The following is an 18,304-nucleotide window of genomic DNA, read 5'->3' on the forward strand; positions in this document are numbered from 1 at the left end:
GGCTGCACGTCGCTCACCGCGCTGCCCATCGCCGCCCTGAGGGCGGAGCGCGTGGCTGTTTCCATTTCACACGATCATCAGCCTTGTTAGGTTTCGAGTCTCTCATCTTTGCTATTTTCTTTGATCTAAACTGCGCTTGTTTTCTTTTCTCTTTTTCTGCCTTCTCTTTGGATGAGACAAGTATTTTTTTATGATTCCGTTTTTTCTCTGTTGTTGGCTCATGAACACTTATGTCGTGGGCGCGTCAGGGTTTGCAGTGGCACCTGTGGTCTAGCTTCACGCGACGTTCCTCCAGCTTCCCTGGCGGGGGAGGCCCTCCGTGCCTCCTTTTCTGGACGTGAGGCTCTTTCGTTCAGGCATTTGACTTTATAAACCCATAAAACGTTGTTCCTGTTTTAAATACTCCGCAATCGTTTAAAGCTTATGTATGTATATGCACACACGTGTGTATATGCATATGTTTATATGTTTATGTACATAAAAATGTACACACGTGTATAAATTTTCTCATTTCTGGGAGTTCCCATCATGGCGCAGTGGAAATGAGTCTGACTAGGAACCATGAGGCTGCGGTTCGATCCCTGGCCTCCTTCAGTGGGTTAAGGATCTGGCATTGTTGTGAGCCGTGGTGCAGGTCACAGACATGGCTCGAATCCTGCGTGGCTGTGGCTGCGGGGTAGCCTGGCAGCTGTAGCTCCAACTGGACCCCTAGCCTGGGACGCTCCATAGGCCGTGGGTGTGGCCCTAAAAAGCAAAAAAACAACTTTTTTCCCTCCATTTCTGGTGCTCCGCGCTCCTGGTGTTCACCCAGAGCCCTCCCTCTGGCATCATTTCCTCCTGCCCGAAGTCCCCTCCCTAACATGTCTGGAAGCACTGGTCTGCGGGAGACAAATTCCTTTGTTACCAAGTCCAGGTTTGTACTGCTTGCTGCCCCGAAGTCAGTACCCGAGAGGCGCGCGTTGGTAGAAAGGGAAGGTTGCTTCCTTCCAGGGGCTGGAGCCTGGGGAGCAGGCGGACTCACGTCCAAAGGCCAACTCCCTGCAGTGGAGCGGAGGGGGGAGGAGAGGTTTTAAAGAGGGGTGTTTCGGGGTTGTGTAGACAGAGGGAGGGGCTGTGAGCACAAGAGCGCCATCTGCTCCGGTACCTGCCTCGGAGTTCGTCGTCATGTGGAGGTCCGACCAGCGCCGTCCTAGTTGCCTTAAGCACCGTTCATCTTCAGTTCCAAGGTCCCTTTGTTCCCATTTCCCTGAGGACAGTTCTCAGCATCGTGGCAGCTGATGTCATGGCTGCAGTCTGGGCGCCTCGTAGTTAACCTCTTCCCCTTGGCGGGGGCTTCAGTATCTACGAGACAGCGCGCAGGACCTGGCTCAGAATCGCACGTGTCGTCCTCGAGGTGGACGTGTAGTCACTGACTTTGTTTAATGATGACACTATTATTATTTGGTCTTGTTTGTGTGCCTTTGCCTCTGTGTTTTTCTCACTCCTCTGATTAAATTTATTCTCTGGCAAAAGTTTTTCTACAGACAAAAGGCAGGCCAAGGACACTGTGGGAGGTTGGCCCATAACGTCCTGCTCCCTTTCACAGCCTCATGAAGATCTGGTGTGAAGCTGCGTGGGGGTGGGGGCCATTAAACTGCCCAGACATCCTCGCTTTATGAGGTCCTCCTGTAAAAAAGGCACCCGGAACCCCTAGGTGACCCAGCATGCCTGCTTCCTGTCCTCAGAGCCTGTGCAGGAGGGGAGACCAGACCAGAGCCCCTCCCAGTGGCCGCCGGCTCGGCTCTACCCTTGGGATAACCCCAACCTCCAGGTACAGGAGAGGTCCCCGGGGAGGGACATGCAAACGGGGGGCGGGGGAGGCGCTGGCAGTGGGTATGAGACCCCGTCTTCCCGCTGCTGCCTGGGGCCATCAGGGCGAGGCCCTCCTCTCCTAGCGCCTGCACCAGGGACCCTCCGCTGCAGGTCCTGGGCTGAGGGATGGCCATCTGCTCAAGCCCCTTCCTCATGCCTGGGGTGGCAGGGGACCACAGGCATTTCAACCCGTGTTTCAGGCGGGGCTGGTCCCATCAGTGCTGGTTGCACATTTTGGGGAGGCGGCTCCACCTTTCCTGAACCCTCTAGAGCACAAACGAGGGCCTGGCTTGGGACCGGGCCAAGGGGGTGAGGACCCCGCCTTGCCTTCAGCCAATAGCTGGAAAGGGGGTACCATGGGGGAAGAAGGGGGCCGCCGGTCTGGGAAGGCTCCCTGGAGGCGGCAGCCTCTTCCTTGGGCTGGGTGCTGCTCCCACTTGGCGAGACTGGCCCCCGAGGGGCCTCGAAGCTCAGCGGGCCCCATCCCATCGGTCTACCCCGCCGCAGGGGCGCCAGAAGGGGCCCCGGGGCCCGGCCCCCGGAGCCTTCGGCCGCTTCGCGCTCCAGCTGCTCGAGCAGAGCCTGCGGGACGAGGAGCTGCGCGCGCAGCACCGGGCCGCGCTGCTGCGCCTGCGCGAGAAGGCTCTGGAGGAGAAGGCGCGCGCGGAGCTGGCCTGGCTGGAGCAGCGGCGGCGAGGGTGAGCGTCCACGCGCCGCGGCCCCGGCCCCGGCCGCCGTGCTGCGCCCGCGCGCTGACCCAAATAGTGATGGGCGTTTCGGGAAAGGGCGATGAGACCTGAAGCATCCCGAAGCAAAGGACCCATTAAACAAAGCAAAGCCCAGGAGCTCCCGCTGTGGCTCTGCAGAAAGGCATCCGACTAGTATCCATGAGGATGCGGCTTCGATCCCCGGCCTCACGCAGTGGGCGGCTCAGTGGGGTGCAGGGAGCTGTGGTGTAGGTCGCAGCCGTGGCACAGATCCCACGTTGCTGCGCCTGTGGCGTAGGCCGGGAGTTGCAGCTCTGGTTTAACCCCTCGCCTGGGAACTTCCATAAGCCGTGGGTGCAGCCCTAAAAAAAGCAAAACAAAAACAAAACCCCACCCATAGTCCCGCCTCTCCGAAATTATCTCTGCCCATCTCCTAGGCTGTCTTGACCGCTCTTGTTGGGGACAGTACACACGTGGCTGCTTAACCAGCCTTGGGAACAGATTGCACATGCTGTTTGTAACCTGAGCTTTTGTTTAAAAGTGGGGAAGACCTTTCTGTATCCCCGTGTAAGCATCACGACAGCCAGGGCACCCGGCGCAGAGACCGCACCATCCCGTCAGCCAGCGCCCGTAGCTCCACCTCCAGGTGTCACCAGCTCTGGGTCTTGAGACACAGACACCCCCCAGGCACCTGCCTTGACGCCAAGCCCTGGCAGTGGAGCGGCTGTCACTGAGAATGCGTTTTTTAAGCTTGATATCCCCGTGTTCGTCTCCAAAAAGATCCTTCCGGCAAAGGGCCCTGGCCGTTTCTGACCATGCCAGGATGGCACCTGCCAGGCTGTGGGTCTCTATGCCATGAGAACTCCCATCCCATAGCACCTTCCGGCTGGGCTGGGGCCCAGGGTGGGAGGTGCCATGCTCCCTCCCTCTCAGGCCCAGAGGTGGCAGCCGTCACACCACCCGGGGCTCCCTGCCACCCACGCAGGGCCGCCCCTCCCGTGCCCTGCTGTGGGAGGGGGACACGCCAGGCCCACCCGGATGGCCAGGCTGGCCATGCATGCCTGTGGTTTTGCACAGCCACCTGCTGGACCCAAGGCTGGCCGTCAGCTCATCTCCTCTCCCAGGTGTCTGAGTGGCAACGGCAGCTACACAGCGCTGCTGGCCTTGGCAGGAAGGCAGCACCAGGCCCTGAGCAACCTCGAGCAGGAGCAGGTAAGGACCGGCTCCCCTGGGCCGACCCCGGGGGGTCCTGCTGCCCTTCCGGGGCTGGGGACCTGAGCGTCCCGCTCCACAGCTGGACGGTTCTTGGGTGTTCAGCCCCCGCCAGGGCCGCTCAGGCAGCGTCCCGCGCTGGAGGGGCAGCGTGGCCTGGGCGGAGTGCGGCCCTGTCCCCGCGACTCCCGTGGCCTCTGCACAGTGGCTGGGTCCCTGGGAGCCTCGTTCTGCAGCGGTGTGTGTCTTGTGGGGCTGCAGGAGGGCTTAGCACAGCCAGCACTCAGCAAGCTGCATGGACACGGCCGCAGCGGGGCTCCCAGCTGCTTGGAGCCCAGCTCCCTCGTCTGGAAAATGGGGTGGGGCCATTTCGCTGGGGCCCTTTCATTTTGGTCGCCCGACTGCGGGGGGTCGTGCTGTGGCGATGCTCTTTATACAGATGAAGGGACTGGGGGCAGAGGCGGGGGCTCGCCCAGCTGGCAGGTGAGGGTGGTGGTGGGCTTGGGGTTCGAAGCGAGCCGAGGCTCCTGACCTCCATCCTGGGGAGCCTGTGTGGACCAGGGGTGGGTGGCGGGCGTGGGGCACTCCAAGCAGAGGGGCAGCAGGAGGAGGCCCAGACACGGTCTGCAGGGCACATGCCAGCCACAGAGCCAGGAGGAGGGCTCCCAAGGCCCCAGTTACCAAATGGCCCGAAGTGGTGAACCTGGGACCCCGTGTTGGGCGTGGAGACATGGGTGGAGTTGGGGTCTGGCCTGTGACTACGGGGGAGGGACCCAGCCCTGTGAGCCTCAGTCCCCCCCTGAGCTGTACAGGCAGCCACTCCCCCGGGGTGCACTCCTGACCTGGTGGCTCTGCCGAGGGCGTGCCATCAGAGACGCAGTAGGGAACAGAGGACAGTTGGGGACAGTTTCACAAACGGACAGAGCCCAGAACCCGGAGAGAAGGAGGACGTGTGTGGATGGCAGGGGTGTAGCCAGCCTGGGCCAGCCTCGCCTGGGGGCGCCTGGGAAACTGGCACCCCACCTTCCCTCCTGCTGGAGCCTCCTGTCAGCCAAAGCCAAGGGCGTTAAAGTGCGTGGGGGCCTCCTGGCAGAGAGGTTGAGCAGGGCAGGGCATCTGGGGGGCCGAGGGAGGGTCCCTGCTCGGCCCCCGAGCCGGCTCCTCCTAAACACCCCCCATTCATCGTGTGCCGGGCTGGGGCCTCCCTGAGGTCCTCTCCTCTGGCCGGTTCAGAGGGAGATCCGACGCCTGCGGAAGCAGCACCTGCTCGCGCACCAGGAGAGGAAGCTGCTCCTGCAGCATCAGAAGGACGCCCTGTCCATGCAGAGGTCCACCGCCCTCTCGCAGCAGGAGCCTCGGGCCCAGACCGGGCTGCTCCAGGTGGGCGCTCTCTCCTGGCCTGGGGGCTCACCGTCACCGGGCGGCTTTGTGGGAACGTGCAAGTTCCTTGCAAAGACACCTGTGGCCCGGGTGGGAAGGGCCTCTGGACGGAGCAGGTGGAGGGCGGGAGGGTGGCACCTGCCGGGAGGCCAAGGACGTTTCCTGGGCTTGGCGGCCCAGCCGGGCTCTGGAGGAGGAACCAGACCCCCAGGGGACGCGTAGGTGCTATGGGCCCGGAGGTGGGGCCCAGCAGGAAGGGGGTGAGGCTGGGGGTGGAGGGCAGGCTTTGCTGAGCTCCGGGGGGCAGTGGTGAGGAGCAGCTGTAGGGCTGGCGGCTGATGCGGGAAGGAGGGTGTGGCTTGGGGTCCTCAGAGAGGCTGGCCCCTGGGGAACCCTGAGCCGCAAAGGTGCCCTTGCTCCAGCTCCCCTGTCCCCACCTGCTGTCACATGAGAGAGGCCGTTTGGACCCAGACTCAGTCCCCAGGCTGAGCATCTCAGCCCATGGGGGGCGGGGGTGGATGGGTAGGGTTCTCTGAAGCAGCTGGGATGGGGCCGCAGTCACTCTGCGGGAGGAACCCCAGCCCCAGGCCAGCCTGCGGGGGGCACAGGGCTCCCAATGCCACGGCACCACATCTCCTTCCATCCCGGAGCCCCGGGAAGCCTCAGGCAAGGACCCCCAGCTCTGGGCCTCGTGTCGCACCCATCGAGGCCCATCAGCAACCGGGCGGGGGGTCCGGCGCGGAGAGGAGCAGCCGTTTCAGCCCGGTGCCTGTTCCTGAGGCCACACGCCCTGCCGAGGCTGCAGCCGCGTGAAGCCCACCTCCGCTTTTCCTGGGCGGAGATGGACTCTCACCCTGTGCTGTTTCTCATAGAGTTCCAGCCCCGAAGTCAAGGCCGCCCGGCAGGAGGGCTCTGAGACAAGCTGGCAGCCAGAGGGGCCTGCACGGGGCTCCTTGTGCCCCCCGACACCACAGCACATCAGCCACCGCCCCTCCGGGAGCCCTGAGGGCCCGCAAGTCCCACAGTGAGTGGTCACGGGCCCCCCGGCCCGGTGCTTGTCATTAAAAGCCTTTCCTCCGCTGGGTGGCCGTTGTGTCACAGCTGCTAGGCCCTGTGCCATCTGGCCCTGCCGAGGGGGGAGGGGCGGGGACACGTGGGGTGCTCCTCCACTGGCTGCCAGGGGAGCACAGGCGGGTTCAGGGGCGTTCCCAGCTGGGCCGCTGGCCGAGGTGGCACCCCGCTCTGAGCCCATTTCCTCGTGTGTTAAGTGGGGGCAGGGAACCGCCGTCCTCAGGCTGCTGTGGGGCACAACGACCCAGGGAGATAGAGCAGCCTGGCTCAGACAGTGGGTGCGTGTGTGGGCCCCCAGCTGCTGGACAGCCCCCCTCGAGGCTGGCCTGGCCCCGGGCAGCCTGACCGTGGGGCTCCTGGCCTCAGTTTGCAGCCAGGGAGCCTCCCTTGGGAGCTGAGAGGGCCGTTTGGACCCGGAGCGGTCATCTGGGCTGGGGCCGGGGTCCTGGCTGCGGCAGAGCAGGGCTGCTTCCCATCAAGAGTTCCCGCGGCCCTCCTTCCTTCCCTCTTACTTGCAATGGCCCTTGAGAGCCCGGAGGCCCTTTCGCCTCGAGGAGCTGGTGGGGGCCTCTGATCACAGCACCGCCCACCTCCACCCGAAGCGCCAGCCAGGGATGAGGACGCAGAGACAAACGGCACGGGCTGGTCTCCCAGGAGTGGCCTTCGCAGGGAACCCAGCCTGCCCTTGGGGGCACCACTGCCTCCAGCGGCCCCTTCCAGCACTGGGTCCATTTCCCTGCCTCCCCCAGGGAAGGGGGTCTTCGCCCCCTCGGCTCCAGAGGCGCCCCAGGCTCCACTCTGCTCCCCAGGAGTGCGTCGGGTCCCGTTGCGCTGAGCAGACCCGCTTGGTGCCTGGAGTGTGTTTATAGCCTCGGGCGGGGGCTGTTCACCCGAGGCGGGCAGGCCTGGACCTGAGGGCAGGGTCCTGGGGGCACCTGGCTCCTGTGTTTCTCCTCACACCGGTGATGCAAGCCAGAAACCGAGGACAGCCGTGTATTTACGACGTGGCGCCAGGGCTCTGTTCCCCCGGGGGAGCCCTGAGGTTTCCGGGGGGTCCTGGCCTGTGATGAGCAGGTACGCCTCATTCTTCTGTCCCTGCCGGGGAGGCGGAGCTCTGAGCAGGTCAGGGCCAGTGCCAGGGGGCCTCTCCCTGGCCTCAGCCCCCCAGGGTACTGTGGGCTCCCCACCTGCGACCCCTGTGCTCTCAGGGAGTGTGGGGGGAGGGGTGATAAGCCTGCAAAGGACATGGGGGCGGGGCCTCCCATTCCCACTCTATCGCCCAGTTCTTCCCCTGGGCACAGCCTCCTTCCTGTCCTCTGCGTCCTTGCTGCTCGCTGGCAGGGCGGGGACTTGCAGCTGGACGCCCTGGTGCGGACAGATGCCCACGAGGTCCTCCCCAGCGAGGTGGGAGTGCCAGCCCCCCGAGGCCTCTCCTGGCCCACCGATGGGAGGGTGAACCCCGGGGGAGTCACTCAGGGTCACCCTGTGGGGAACAGCAAGCTGTGCCCAGTCGTGGCAGGTGCCCGGGGAGAAAGGGAACAGAAGTGGCACCCAGCTGCTCCTGAAAGAGGGCAGTGGAGCATTCCAGAGCAGGCCTCCCTGTGGGCACTGACCTCGCACTCTGAAGGGGTCCCAAGACCAGGCAGCCTGCTCCCCAGCCCCTCCTTGCGGCTGCGACGGGGCTGGTATCTTGCTGCCCGTCCGTGTGCCCAGAGCCCTGCAACGGGTCGAGGTGTCTCCACAGCTCCGGTGGGGCCAACACGCACGGCGCTGCCCGTTGGGCTGGCGGTCGGTCTCCACGCAGAGTCTGGACAGGCAGGTGCTCTGCTGCACTCTGGGCTGGGGCACAAACGGGGTGTCCCCCAGGCCAGCACTGAGCCTGTGCCTCGTCCCTGCAGCGGCGGCCCCGTGTGGGGTGCGGGCCCTGCTTGACGGGCTGCAGGGTCGGGGGACCCATGAGCCCTGTGCTGACTGCTTGGCCGCCAACCACAGCTGTCCCTGGATGTGATGTATTGTTACACTTGTGGAAGGTTCTGGTCAGGGCTGGTCACCCCGGGAGGGCGCGGCCCGGGTGGGCAGTCACCCCGCTCTGCACTGCCTTGCAGCCCATGCACCGAGCAGCGGGATGGGACAGCCGCCCGGGCAGCTTTGGCCGTGGATGGTCACCCGCGGCCTCCGAAGCTGGCGTGGGGAGAGGAGGCACCCGCGGCCGGCGACTGGCCTGACGCTGGAGGCCAGCTGGTGGAGAGCCACAGCCATGTGGGCCAAGGTAACCAGGCTGGATACAGTGGCAGCCCAGGACAGACAGTCACCCCCTTGGCAACCCTGGCAACTTGCGGCGGTGGCATCGCGTGGGGTCAGACAGACCTACGTCCCGGGGTGCCTGGCTGAGCTGTGTGATGGGGCAACCCGCTTCTCTGTCCCTGTGTCCGAGCAGACATCCCGCAGGAGGGCCTCTCAACACACCTGAGTCAACAGTTCCAGTCAGTGGGGGCAGCTGTGGGGGAGGCCACCCAGCCTGGCACCTCTGCTCCTGTGGGTGCAACTGCTCAGAGCAGCCAGCTGGTCTTCAGGCTGTTGCCAGGCTGGTCCCTAGGCCCACAGACCTGCTGGAGGGCACCCTGCCCGGCCCAAATCCAACCCTAGGGACGCTCCCTCCACCAAAGGCTCACTCTGCTTTTTTTTTTCTTTTTTCAGCCACATCTGCAGCATAAGGACGTTCCCAGGCTATGGGTCAAATCGGAGCTGCTACCCCAGAGCCACAGCAATGTGGGATCTGAGCTGCATCTGAGGCCTCCACCACAGCTCATGGCAATGCGGGATCCTTAACCCACTGAGCGAGGCCAGGGATCAAACCCGCAACCTCATGGATACTAGTCGGGTTCATTAAGTGCCGAGCCACAGTGAGAGCTCCGTCCCTGTTCTCTTGATGTCAGGGCCACATTTCTCAGGCTCAGGGCCCAGTGGTGTGGGTCGCTTGTGCCTCCAGGCAGGGGACGTGTTGGAACTCGGAGTCTGATATGCCCCCAGGCCGTCCTCCGGTCCAGAGAGATTGGCTTATTTTCGGTCTGTCCCTCTGGGCAGAGCCTGCCCTGTGGCCGTGTCCCCCGCTGCTCCCCATGCACTGCAGCCCCCACCAGCCCAGATGCCAGAAGAGCCCTGACAGCAGCCGGGGCGGCCACCCAGCCGGGCAGGATCCTGCACCTCCTCCCGGCCCCTCTGTGCACCGTCCAGGCGCGGTGCTGCAGCAGAGGGCCACGCGCTGGGCGGCTTGACGGGGCAGACGTGCGCTCTCTCCCAGTTCTGGAGGCCAGAGCCCGAGAGCCCAGCACTGGCGGAGGGACGCTCCCGCCAGAGGTTCTGGGGCTGGTCCTGCCTTGTCAGCCCAGCTGCTGGGGCTCCAGGCGTTCCTGGGCTTGTGGCAGCATCGCCTCAACCTCTGCCTCCGTCTCCACGGCCTCTCTGTGTCTCAGATCTTCGTTGCTGCTCCTATAAGACCCCGGGCCTCGGTTTAGGGCCGCCCTAATCCAGGACGAGCCTGTCTCAGATCCCAAAGGAACGGCATCTGCAAAGACCCTGTTTTCAAATATGGGCCCATTCGCTGGCTCTGAGGGCTAAGACCTGGGCCTGCCCATAAAAGGGGCCGCCTTCCCTCCGCCTCGTCCCCTAAAAAGCCCCGTCACCGGAAGCCTCCCTGGCAGGTGGCTTCTGCCAAAACCACACCCCACCTGGCCAACGGGTTTTCTGACTTCCCGGCACGTCTCTAGAGAAAGCTTCTCTAAGCAGAGACGGATGGGCGTGGGGGGGGTGAATTGCAAAGGGGCCCTGGGCCGTGCTCACTGAACTCCTCCAGCCCCCCAGGGTCACCCCGGGAAATGTCTCAGGACCCCAGGGTGCCCTGGAGCACAGTCTGGGAGGCGCTGGGTGGGTGTTGAGGGGTCTCTGGGAAACTGGAAGGAGAGAAAGGTGTGGAGGAGGGGTTTGGGGTGTGGCACTGGGGTCCCAGGGAGACGGGGGTCTGGGGCGCACAGACGGCTGGGTGCTGAAGAGGGAGGGGTGTCTGAGAGCCCCTTCCTCAGAGACCAGCTCTGCTTCCTCTGCAGGTTCGGGGGCTCCCCACGCTCTGGAGGGCTGTCTCCAAGGAGCGGTCAAAGCTGCAGTGTTTGGGTTTGTGTTTTTCAGAGCCAAGGGAGCAGCCTGGTGTCGCTCTGCCAGCCGTTCAGTGGGCAGCCTCCCCGGACCCCGGACAGCCACCGGGCCCAGCCTTTCCTGTATGCAACCCCCCAGAAAGCCCGTTCACTCATTTGCCCACTTGGGGGACCCTCCCCTGCTCTGCTCGTCTCTGCCTGATCTCGGTGGGACCCCGGGTGCTGGTGGGGGTCCTTAGCCCCACCGCAGCCCCGGTGGCTCCTGCAGGAGGGCCGTCTTTCCTCCCCTCGTAGACGCAGGCGGATGAGGCGGAGGGGGGCGTCGGTGCAGCTCAGCTCTGCTCCCGGCCAGTGGAGGAGCCGCCCCTGGGTAAGTCCCCGAACGGCTCACAGCGCCTCCCCGGGCGGCTTTGCCAGAAGCCCCGAGACCCCATGGGTCCCCTCCAGGCAGTGCCAGCCCCAGATAAGAGCAGGGGGGCCCAGGAGGAAACCACAGGCAGAGGCCCGGCTCGGCACGTCGTGGGGCCAGAGCAGAGGGAAAGCGCGGCTGGCTCTGCGTGTTTCCGTCCCTTTATCTGGAACAGACAGGTGGTGATGTGGAAAGCAGCCTGCCAGCAGGGTCTTTGTCCAGTAAGGTGCTTGCACATCCTGAATCCCGGGGTGGGAGGAGACTCACTGCCGGCTCTGGGGAGCCCTGGCGGCGGTGGCATGTTGGGGACAGCAGGCTGGATGGCCTGGGTCGCCAGCGCCCCGGGTGCCCCTGGAGCTCGCCTTCCCTCCAGCCCTGTGTCCCAGCCTTGTGCTCAGAAGCCCCTCTTCGCACTGCCCCCAGGAGCAGGAAGGCGATGATTCCGACCTGCCAGTCTGGGGCCTGGGGGGTCCCTGTGGTGGGGGCCGGGAGAGGGACCTCGGGGTGGGTCCGTGCAGCGGGGAAGGGCTTGGAGCTGCTCTGGTCCCAGCGGGCTGCCCGCAGAGCTTGTGATGGCCCGGGACGGTGCCCAGAGGGGCTCCCCGCCTGACGCTGTCACGGTCATAGTCACGGTCGTGCGGAAGCCCCCAGAGGCGGCCTTCAGCCAGGGCCACGGACAAGAGGGAGGCGTTCCCGTTGGCGGAGTTTCCACAAATCGCTCTGGTCCCCTCAGGCTGGTGGCCTTAGGGTCGACGCCATCCCAGCCCTTGCCAGGTCCCCGGCAGAATGAAGGCCTAGAAGATGGTCAGGAGACGGATAGCCCGCGGGCGCTTCCTGGCAAAGACCACACCGCGGTCCCTGTCCCCATCCCGGCTGCTAGGAACCGACCCGGACACGTTCCAGGCCGGCCCTGCCCTGCCTCCCCAGCCCCCTCCCCAGCAGCGCCCGAGCGGGCAGAGCGCAGGGTCCTCAGCACAGCCCCTGGAGGGTGACGCCAAGGGGGGAGAACGGCTGTGCCAAAGGGCTCATGAGTCCCGTGTGGGGGTTTTACCCAAAAAAATAATCAAGAAGGCTCTACGTTTCAAAAAATGTTTCAGGGCATTCCTGTCGTGGCGCCGTGGAAACAAATCCAACTGGGAACCGTGAGGCTGCGGGTTCGATCCCTGGCCTCGCTCAGTGGGTTAAGGATCCAGTGTTGCCATGAGCTGTCGTGTAGGTCACAGACGTGGCTTGAATCTGACGTGGCTGTGGCTGTGACGTGAGCCGGCAGCTGTAGCTCTGATTCGACCCCTAGCCTGGGAACCTCCATATGCCACAGGCGTGGCCCTAAAAAGCAAAATAAATAAATAAGTAAATATTTTAAAATTTTTTGGCTGTACCCGCGGCAGACAGAAGTTCTCGGGCCAGGAATGGAACTTCGCCACAGCAGTAACCACAGCCACAGCAGTGACAACACCAGAGCCTCAACCCACTAAGCCGCAAGAGCGCCACCATGTCTACCTTTTAAATGATGTTTCTCAAGTGTTTTGGGGCCTCATATAAGTATGTCTCCAACAATAGGGTCGTTTTAGGAGCAGGTAACTGCATATTTTTCTGTCCTCACTAACCAAGTACAAGTAGGTGTTGCAGCTGATTTGAACTTCAAGGCTATTTCTGGGGTTCCCTGGTGGCCTGGCGGTTAAGGACCTGGCATCGCCATTACTGGGACTTGGGTCACTGCTGTGGCTCGAGTCGTTGCTGTGGCAAGGGTTCGATCCTGGCCTGGGAACTTTCATGTGCCATGGGCACTGCAGGAAAAAAGTGGAAAGGCTATTTCCATGTGGCTTCAGCATCTGGGACCCCCTGCCCTCTGCCTCCAAGTCCGGTGCCCATTGGTGCTGACAGTCCCTGTACCTCACAGGAGACCCCCAGACCCACCCCAGCCCCTGGTCAGCAGAGGAGAAGACCCGGGCTCTGCCAGAAAGCGTCCAGGGCCGGAGTCAACAGTCCCCGGGCACAGAGGGTCCCTGCGGCCCCCAGGAAGCCAGTGTGAGTCGCGGCGTGGCCCTGCGCGGTCTGCAGGCCGAGAGGCGGCCCTGCCCTGCTCCGCGGGGCCCTCCTGTGTGGCTTTGGGTGGGCGGGTCACCTGGTCCCTCAGAGGATGGTGTTGGTGGGATGTGACCTCTGGCCCTTCCCAGGGGATTGTCCCTGCTGAGTCTTTGGAGGCCACAGGGAGGAGGGGTGTCTGACGAGTGGGGGGTGGGCTTTGTTCCCTACAGTGGTCGCAAGGGCACGGGGCCCCGTCCGCAGCTAAGGGACGTAGACTGATGCCCAGAAGCAGGGGCTGCACCCTGGCCGTGGCATTTCTTGTGTTTCCAGCAGGTGGTTGAAGGCGGCAGGAGCAGAGTGGATCCTGCCAGCGGCCCCCCGGAGCAGCCCCATGCGACGGAGTGCTGGTCAGGGGAACAGAGGTGGGGGGCCGGGAGGGCTGGTGGGACCCTCCCTGGGCCGGGGGCAGCCCTCGGGCCTGGAGACAGCTTGGCCGGGACGTCCCGTCCTCCTGCTGAGACCCTCCCTCCATCCTGGTCCCCTTGTGCCCGCCGTGCACCCCAGCCCACCCCTGTGCCCTCTGAGTTCTCTCAGATGGTGACTCCCAGTGACCCGATCCAGTGGGGAGTGAGGCCAGAACCCCCTAAAGACCTGGGAGCCTTAGACTCTGGTGGTCACTTCCCACCGGGGACAGACAGCGGGCAGCAGGCTTTTCAAGCATCTGCCGCGGTTGCGGGCCCCCTGCGGAGCCCCTGGGCCCTGGGAAGGAGGCTGGAAGATGCGGCTTCTTCCTGGGGGCACCCCCAGACTTCCTGATGCGCTTGCAGGGTCGAGACCAGTGGGCAGGAGGACCCCGGAGGCCCCTTCTCCTGCCAGGAAGCTGCCCAGCTGCCTGCCTCTCCAGGTGACGCCTCTGCCCCCAATCCCAGGGCCCTTCTCCTGCGTGGGGACCAGTCCTCTCTTCAGGGGACCAGCTGCTATGTCAGAGCAGCCGCCCTTTCTGCGGCTTAGACGCTTCTGCCTCTGTCCGGGGTTTTCTGGTTCGGATCCACTGGCGTGGGGGCCATGGGGAGGGGGCTGGTCTTCCCAGTGCTGGGGGACGCCCTCCGTAGAAAAGGTGTCACCGTCATCCCTAAACTCTCCTCTCTCTGCAGCAGCCGCAGCTGCTGGGTTGGCTGCACCACCCACCCAGCCCGAGGGCAGCCCCCGGGCCCGGCTCCTGGCCCCCTCGGACCTGGGCTCCGAGGCCGAGTCAGCTCCCAGGACCTGCTCGGGGTCCTCGGCTCCGTCCCCCGCCTCCCCTTCTGGGGACAGCCTGTCCTGTCCATCTCTCCAGGAGTTTCGGAAAGTGTCCGCCATCCTGGTGCAGCTTTCCGAGAGCTCCGCCTCGCTGTCCGACTGGGAGGCCGGGGACACCCCGACGCCAACTCGCCTGGTCCGGGCCCATCTCTGCTCCTGACTCCTCGGGGTCCCACCAGGGCAGAGGGCAGGTGACCCGGGAGGGGCTGGAGGGCAGGGTGGGGGGTGGCCCAGAGCTCACAGGCCTCCCGAGGGAGGGGTGGCCGCTGCCTCTCGCCGACACCCCTCTCCGCGGTCGGGGTCGGAGCTGTCAGAGGCATCCAGCGAGATCTGGGACCAGGGGAGCCTGTGCGAGCTTGGCACGCGCGCTGGGCCGGCCCCAGGGCCCCGGGCCCCAGGGTGCTCCTCGCCTCCAGGAGGCTCATTCCGCCTGGAGCCCGGTCTCCACTCAGCTCCCTCCTTGGGCCCTGGGGAGGGGCAGGAAGATTCTGGAGCCAGGGGGAGCCTGGCCAGGGAAACGAACACAGGAAAAGCCAGAGGGTGGTCCCTGGAGGTGGCCGGCGTGACATTCCCGTCCCGAACCTCTTCCTCTGGTGACTCACACTTGTCCCTCTCCTGGCCCTTGGGGACCTCGGCCTCCGAAGGGGCAGGTTTGGGCAAAGGAGGAGAGCCTGGGCCTGCGCAGGCCTCAGGGGGCTGCCCTGAGGTGCCCCGGGAGACTCACCCCCACCCGTCCGCTGCTGAGCCTGAGGTCCCCTTGAGCCCACGGGCTCCTCCTGGGGACCCCGGTGGGCTGGCAGCCGAGAGCCGGGCACCTGGGTGTGGGGGGGGCCGAGCCCCCTCTGCCCCGGAGGAAGCCTGGCCTCCCCCGGTGGAGGGCGTCCTGCCTGAGGTCCAGTCCCCAGTGGACGGGATGCCTACCTACGGCAGCGCCGACCTCCCCTCCTCCACGCACGGGGACCCCCGCCTCCCTCCCCCGCCTCCCAACCTCCCCGCAGAGCATGAGGCCGAGCCCGCAGGCCCCGACTCAGAAGACTTTCCTTCCCCACCGGAAGCCACCGTGTCCCCCGCGGGCTCACTGGGCGCCCCCGGGGAAGACGCCTCCGTCACCACGGGAGACTTGCCCTCCCTGTCTGAGGAGGGCCTGCCCCAGGCACTGCCCCCGGGGCCCCAGGACTCAGGGCTCCTCCTGGGGGGAGCCAGACAGGGCGGGGGCCTTGGGGACCAATGGGGTGAATCAGGTTCTGCTGGGAAGGACTGGGCTGTGGGCGGCCAGGGGTCCCCCTTGTGTGGGGGAGCAGGTGACGCCCCCGAGGGGCTCTCCGCATGGTCGGCACAGCCCCCAGCCCTGTCCAGAGTGGCCTGTGCGCCTGGGGAGAGCCTGCTTCTGCTCTTGGCAGCCAGAGACCCACGGGCCTCTGGCTCTGGGCACAGGGGCCCCCACGCCGACCTCCTGGGCATGGGGAGAGCCCAGGTGGTGGACCTGGTCTCCACCCAGCTCACCAGAAGGATTCTGTGCGACACGCTGGCTGCACTCACGGAGCCGGCCCCACCCAGCGGCCTGGTGATGGAGGAGCGGGCAGGTGCAGCCGGGGGGCCCAGGCTCACAGCGGCCGCTGGGCAGTCACGGGGAAGACGGGACTTCTGAGAAGGCGGGGAGGGCCTGTGGTGATGCACGGACGTCTGAGATGCCGTCGTGGGACTGTGCGTGAGCATGTGCCCGCGTGAGTGTGCGGGAGGCTTCAGGAGGCCTGTGCTGCTGGGGCCGGGCCTCCCTGCAGAGAAGAGACCTGCAGACGGGCCTCCACCTTGGGGCCGAGGCCTGGACACGGACTCCAAAGTGGCTCTGACTCGGAGACGTGCAGGTGGAAGGATGCGCGGGTGTGTCCAGAGCTGGCCGCCTGGGAGGGTGAAGGTCACGGACGTGAGGGAGGGCTGGGCAGGGAGCTCCCACGGTGAACTCGGAGCCCACGAGCCGGACAGGGTGCCTGCGCCTCGGCAAAGGCCGAGAGGAAGGGGTTCGTGGAGGCCAGGAGCTGAGGCCGGGGTCCCGTCTGCACTGCCCCATCCCTCTACTTTGCCTAAATGGGGAGCCTGGACGTGTTCCCTGGCTTCTGCCTTCCAAAGGCGGAGGGCCTGGGGGCCTCCAAGGCATCCAGCCGACGCTGCGTGGCTGGGAGATCGGTGTGGGTGTCCCCTGTGTGCTGAGGTGTGCAGATCAGGGGAGGTGGCAGCAGGGAAGAAGGTCCCCACTTGGGCCCGTCCTCTGGGGGTGGGTGGCCAGCAGCCCCCTAAACGTGCTCAGGAGGCCTCCCAGACGAAACGAGAGCCCGTTTCCCAGTGGCCAGCCACTGCCAAGGGAGCAGCGAGGGCTACAGTGCTGTCCACAGACCTTGGCGCCTGGGCCCCTGTGCAACGCGCTTCTGTAGGGACGTCCTCCGGCCACAGGCCACCGGCAGACCCCGCCTCTCCCGGAACCAAAGGCAGGCAGGTGTCCAGGGAGTTGATGTCGATTCGGGAGGATTTCCCGCGGGGAGGAAGTCGGGAGAGGCTGAGCCGGGTGTGGGGTGGCTCCGGGGCCAGCTCGGTGCAAGGACCCTTGAGCCCATAAAGGACGGGCCACCGCAGCACGACCCCCAGCAGCCGCCCCCAAGCCAGGGGTGGACTCTGCAGCGCACCCCTGGCTCAGAGCAGCGCTGCAGGCACAGCCGCCCTCCCGCGAAGCATCCGCTTGTCCAGACAGCAGCCCCCGTATCCCTCGGCTCTGTCTTCCCGGGGTGGTCGGGAGGCTGGGTGGGGGTGTGTGTGTGCTGGTTCTAACGTGAGAGCACCTCGGAGCTTGTGCTCAGGGAATTCACTAGAAACATTGCAGCGTCTTCTCAACGGACCTGCCTGCACGACCAGCGTGTCCTGGATGGGGCTGGCTCGTGTCGGTATCTTTAGTATTTTTGTCCCGAATGGCATTGTCTGTGCACTTGGAGAAGCGGCTTTGAGGTGAGCTCGGTGGTTGGTTCCTGTGTACAGGGAAGCAGCTTTCAAATCTGCTTCTCACTTGGGACGTTAAGCGGGTTTCTCGAGACGGAGCTCACGCTCAGAGCTTGGATGGCTCGGTTACTCGCTCTGTCCCACAGCAACCTTCTCCCTGTCATTTGAGCCGTCTGGTCTGTGTGTCCACCCGTGTTCTATCTGGTTATCAGCCACTGATCACTTCTGTCGCCCACCTGGGTCAGCTATGTCACCCACCCAGCCAGCCAACCCCGGTTGGAAAATACCTGCTTGATGGGGGGGGGTCCAGGATCGGGGGGGCAGGGTGTTGGCCTAAGGACCTCAGCGGCCCGGGGTTAGCCCCCCAGGACTCAGCTTCGCCGGCTTTGGGAGAGGAACTCATTCGCTTGACTACATTTCGGGGTCCCTGGGGTGACCCAGACTTTGGTGCGCTTGTAGTTTTGAGTGGGAAGCGTCCCCAAAGCTGGCCTGGCAAAGCCCCTGTCCACGGCCTCTACCGTGAGCTCAGGGAGACCTCAGAACACTGCAGGGCCCTTGCGTCGAGGCAGGAGCTCCTGCGCCCCATGTCAGGCTCCAGCCTCTGCGGCGGCCGCTCAGGTCCTGATGGACCAGCTCAGCGGCCTGGCCCCCAGCACGCCCGGGTCATCGTGAACGGGGTCACGGTTCAGGGAGGCACAGTGGGGGGCCGATGTTACGCCCACTCCTTGCAGGCCCACCTTCGATCGCGGGCCAGTCTGGGGCTGCGGGGGGCAACGTGTGCTCCTTCTCTGTGTGCAGCTTCAAAACACATTTTGAGCTACTGCTTTCTTATTGACTTCTTTCTAGTTTTCTGAACAAATTAGTCTGTAATTTTTTATTTTTTTCTATTTATGGCTGACCCTTGTGGATTTACGAGGCCGTGCGAGAGGAATTATGTATCTTACACACACACGTTTGGCACGGCAATAAATCTCTCACGTGGAAACCCTGCAGATTTGCCTCGAATTCCAGTCTGGGGTCGGGGGGCTGGGGGCAGGTGCTGGAATGGGTGGCCACGCCCCCAGCTGGCAGGGGCTCCCCAAGGGATCTGCCACCTTCCCCGGTGCCAGTGCCCGTTTGGGGCCCCTCACCCTTGAAGGGGGCCCGGGGAAGGGGGCTAATGGACCCCCCGGCCGTACCTTCCCGTGGCGCTGGATCTGGGGGACCTGGGTGAT

The 18,304-nt window shown here is 64.7% G+C and overlaps 1 protein-coding gene across 10 annotated transcripts in view; it reads left to right on the plus strand.

Annotated features, from left to right (window-relative positions):
* Nucleotides 1–18,082, plus strand: part of CCDC187 (coiled-coil domain containing 187) — a 48,784-nt gene extending 30,702 nt beyond the window's left edge. For 6 of the 10 annotated variants that reach the window (XM_021081057.1, XM_021081065.1, XM_021081063.1 and 3 more), the window contains 12 exons: nt 1,725–1,810; nt 2,359–2,549; nt 3,683–3,770; nt 5,004–5,150; nt 6,023–6,174; nt 8,327–8,490; nt 10,404–10,492; nt 10,664–10,739; nt 12,679–12,806; nt 13,137–13,228; nt 13,634–13,710; nt 13,961–18,082. In XM_021081057.1, the coding sequence (XP_020936716.1) occupies nt 1,725–1,810; nt 2,359–2,549; nt 3,683–3,770; nt 5,004–5,150; nt 6,023–6,174; nt 8,327–8,490; nt 10,404–10,492; nt 10,664–10,739; nt 12,679–12,806; nt 13,137–13,228; nt 13,634–13,710; nt 13,961–14,265 (1,595 nt within the window). In that variant the 3' untranslated portion in view covers nt 14,266–18,082. The remainder of the gene's footprint in view (nt 1–1,724; nt 1,811–2,358; nt 2,550–3,682; nt 3,771–5,003; nt 5,151–6,022; nt 6,175–8,326; nt 8,491–10,403; nt 10,493–10,663; nt 10,740–12,678; nt 12,807–13,136; nt 13,229–13,633; nt 13,711–13,960) is intronic. The other 4 variants (XM_021081061.1, XM_021081059.1, XM_021081062.1 and 1 more) reach the window with 4 other exon arrangements.
* The last annotated feature ends 222 nt before the right edge of the window (nt 18,083–18,304 follow it).

This window comes from Sus scrofa, unplaced genomic scaffold (genome assembly GCF_000003025.6).
Source record: "Sus scrofa isolate TJ Tabasco breed Duroc unplaced genomic scaffold, Sscrofa11.1 Contig1206, whole genome shotgun sequence".
NCBI lineage: Eukaryota > Metazoa > Chordata > Mammalia > Artiodactyla > Suidae > Sus > Sus scrofa.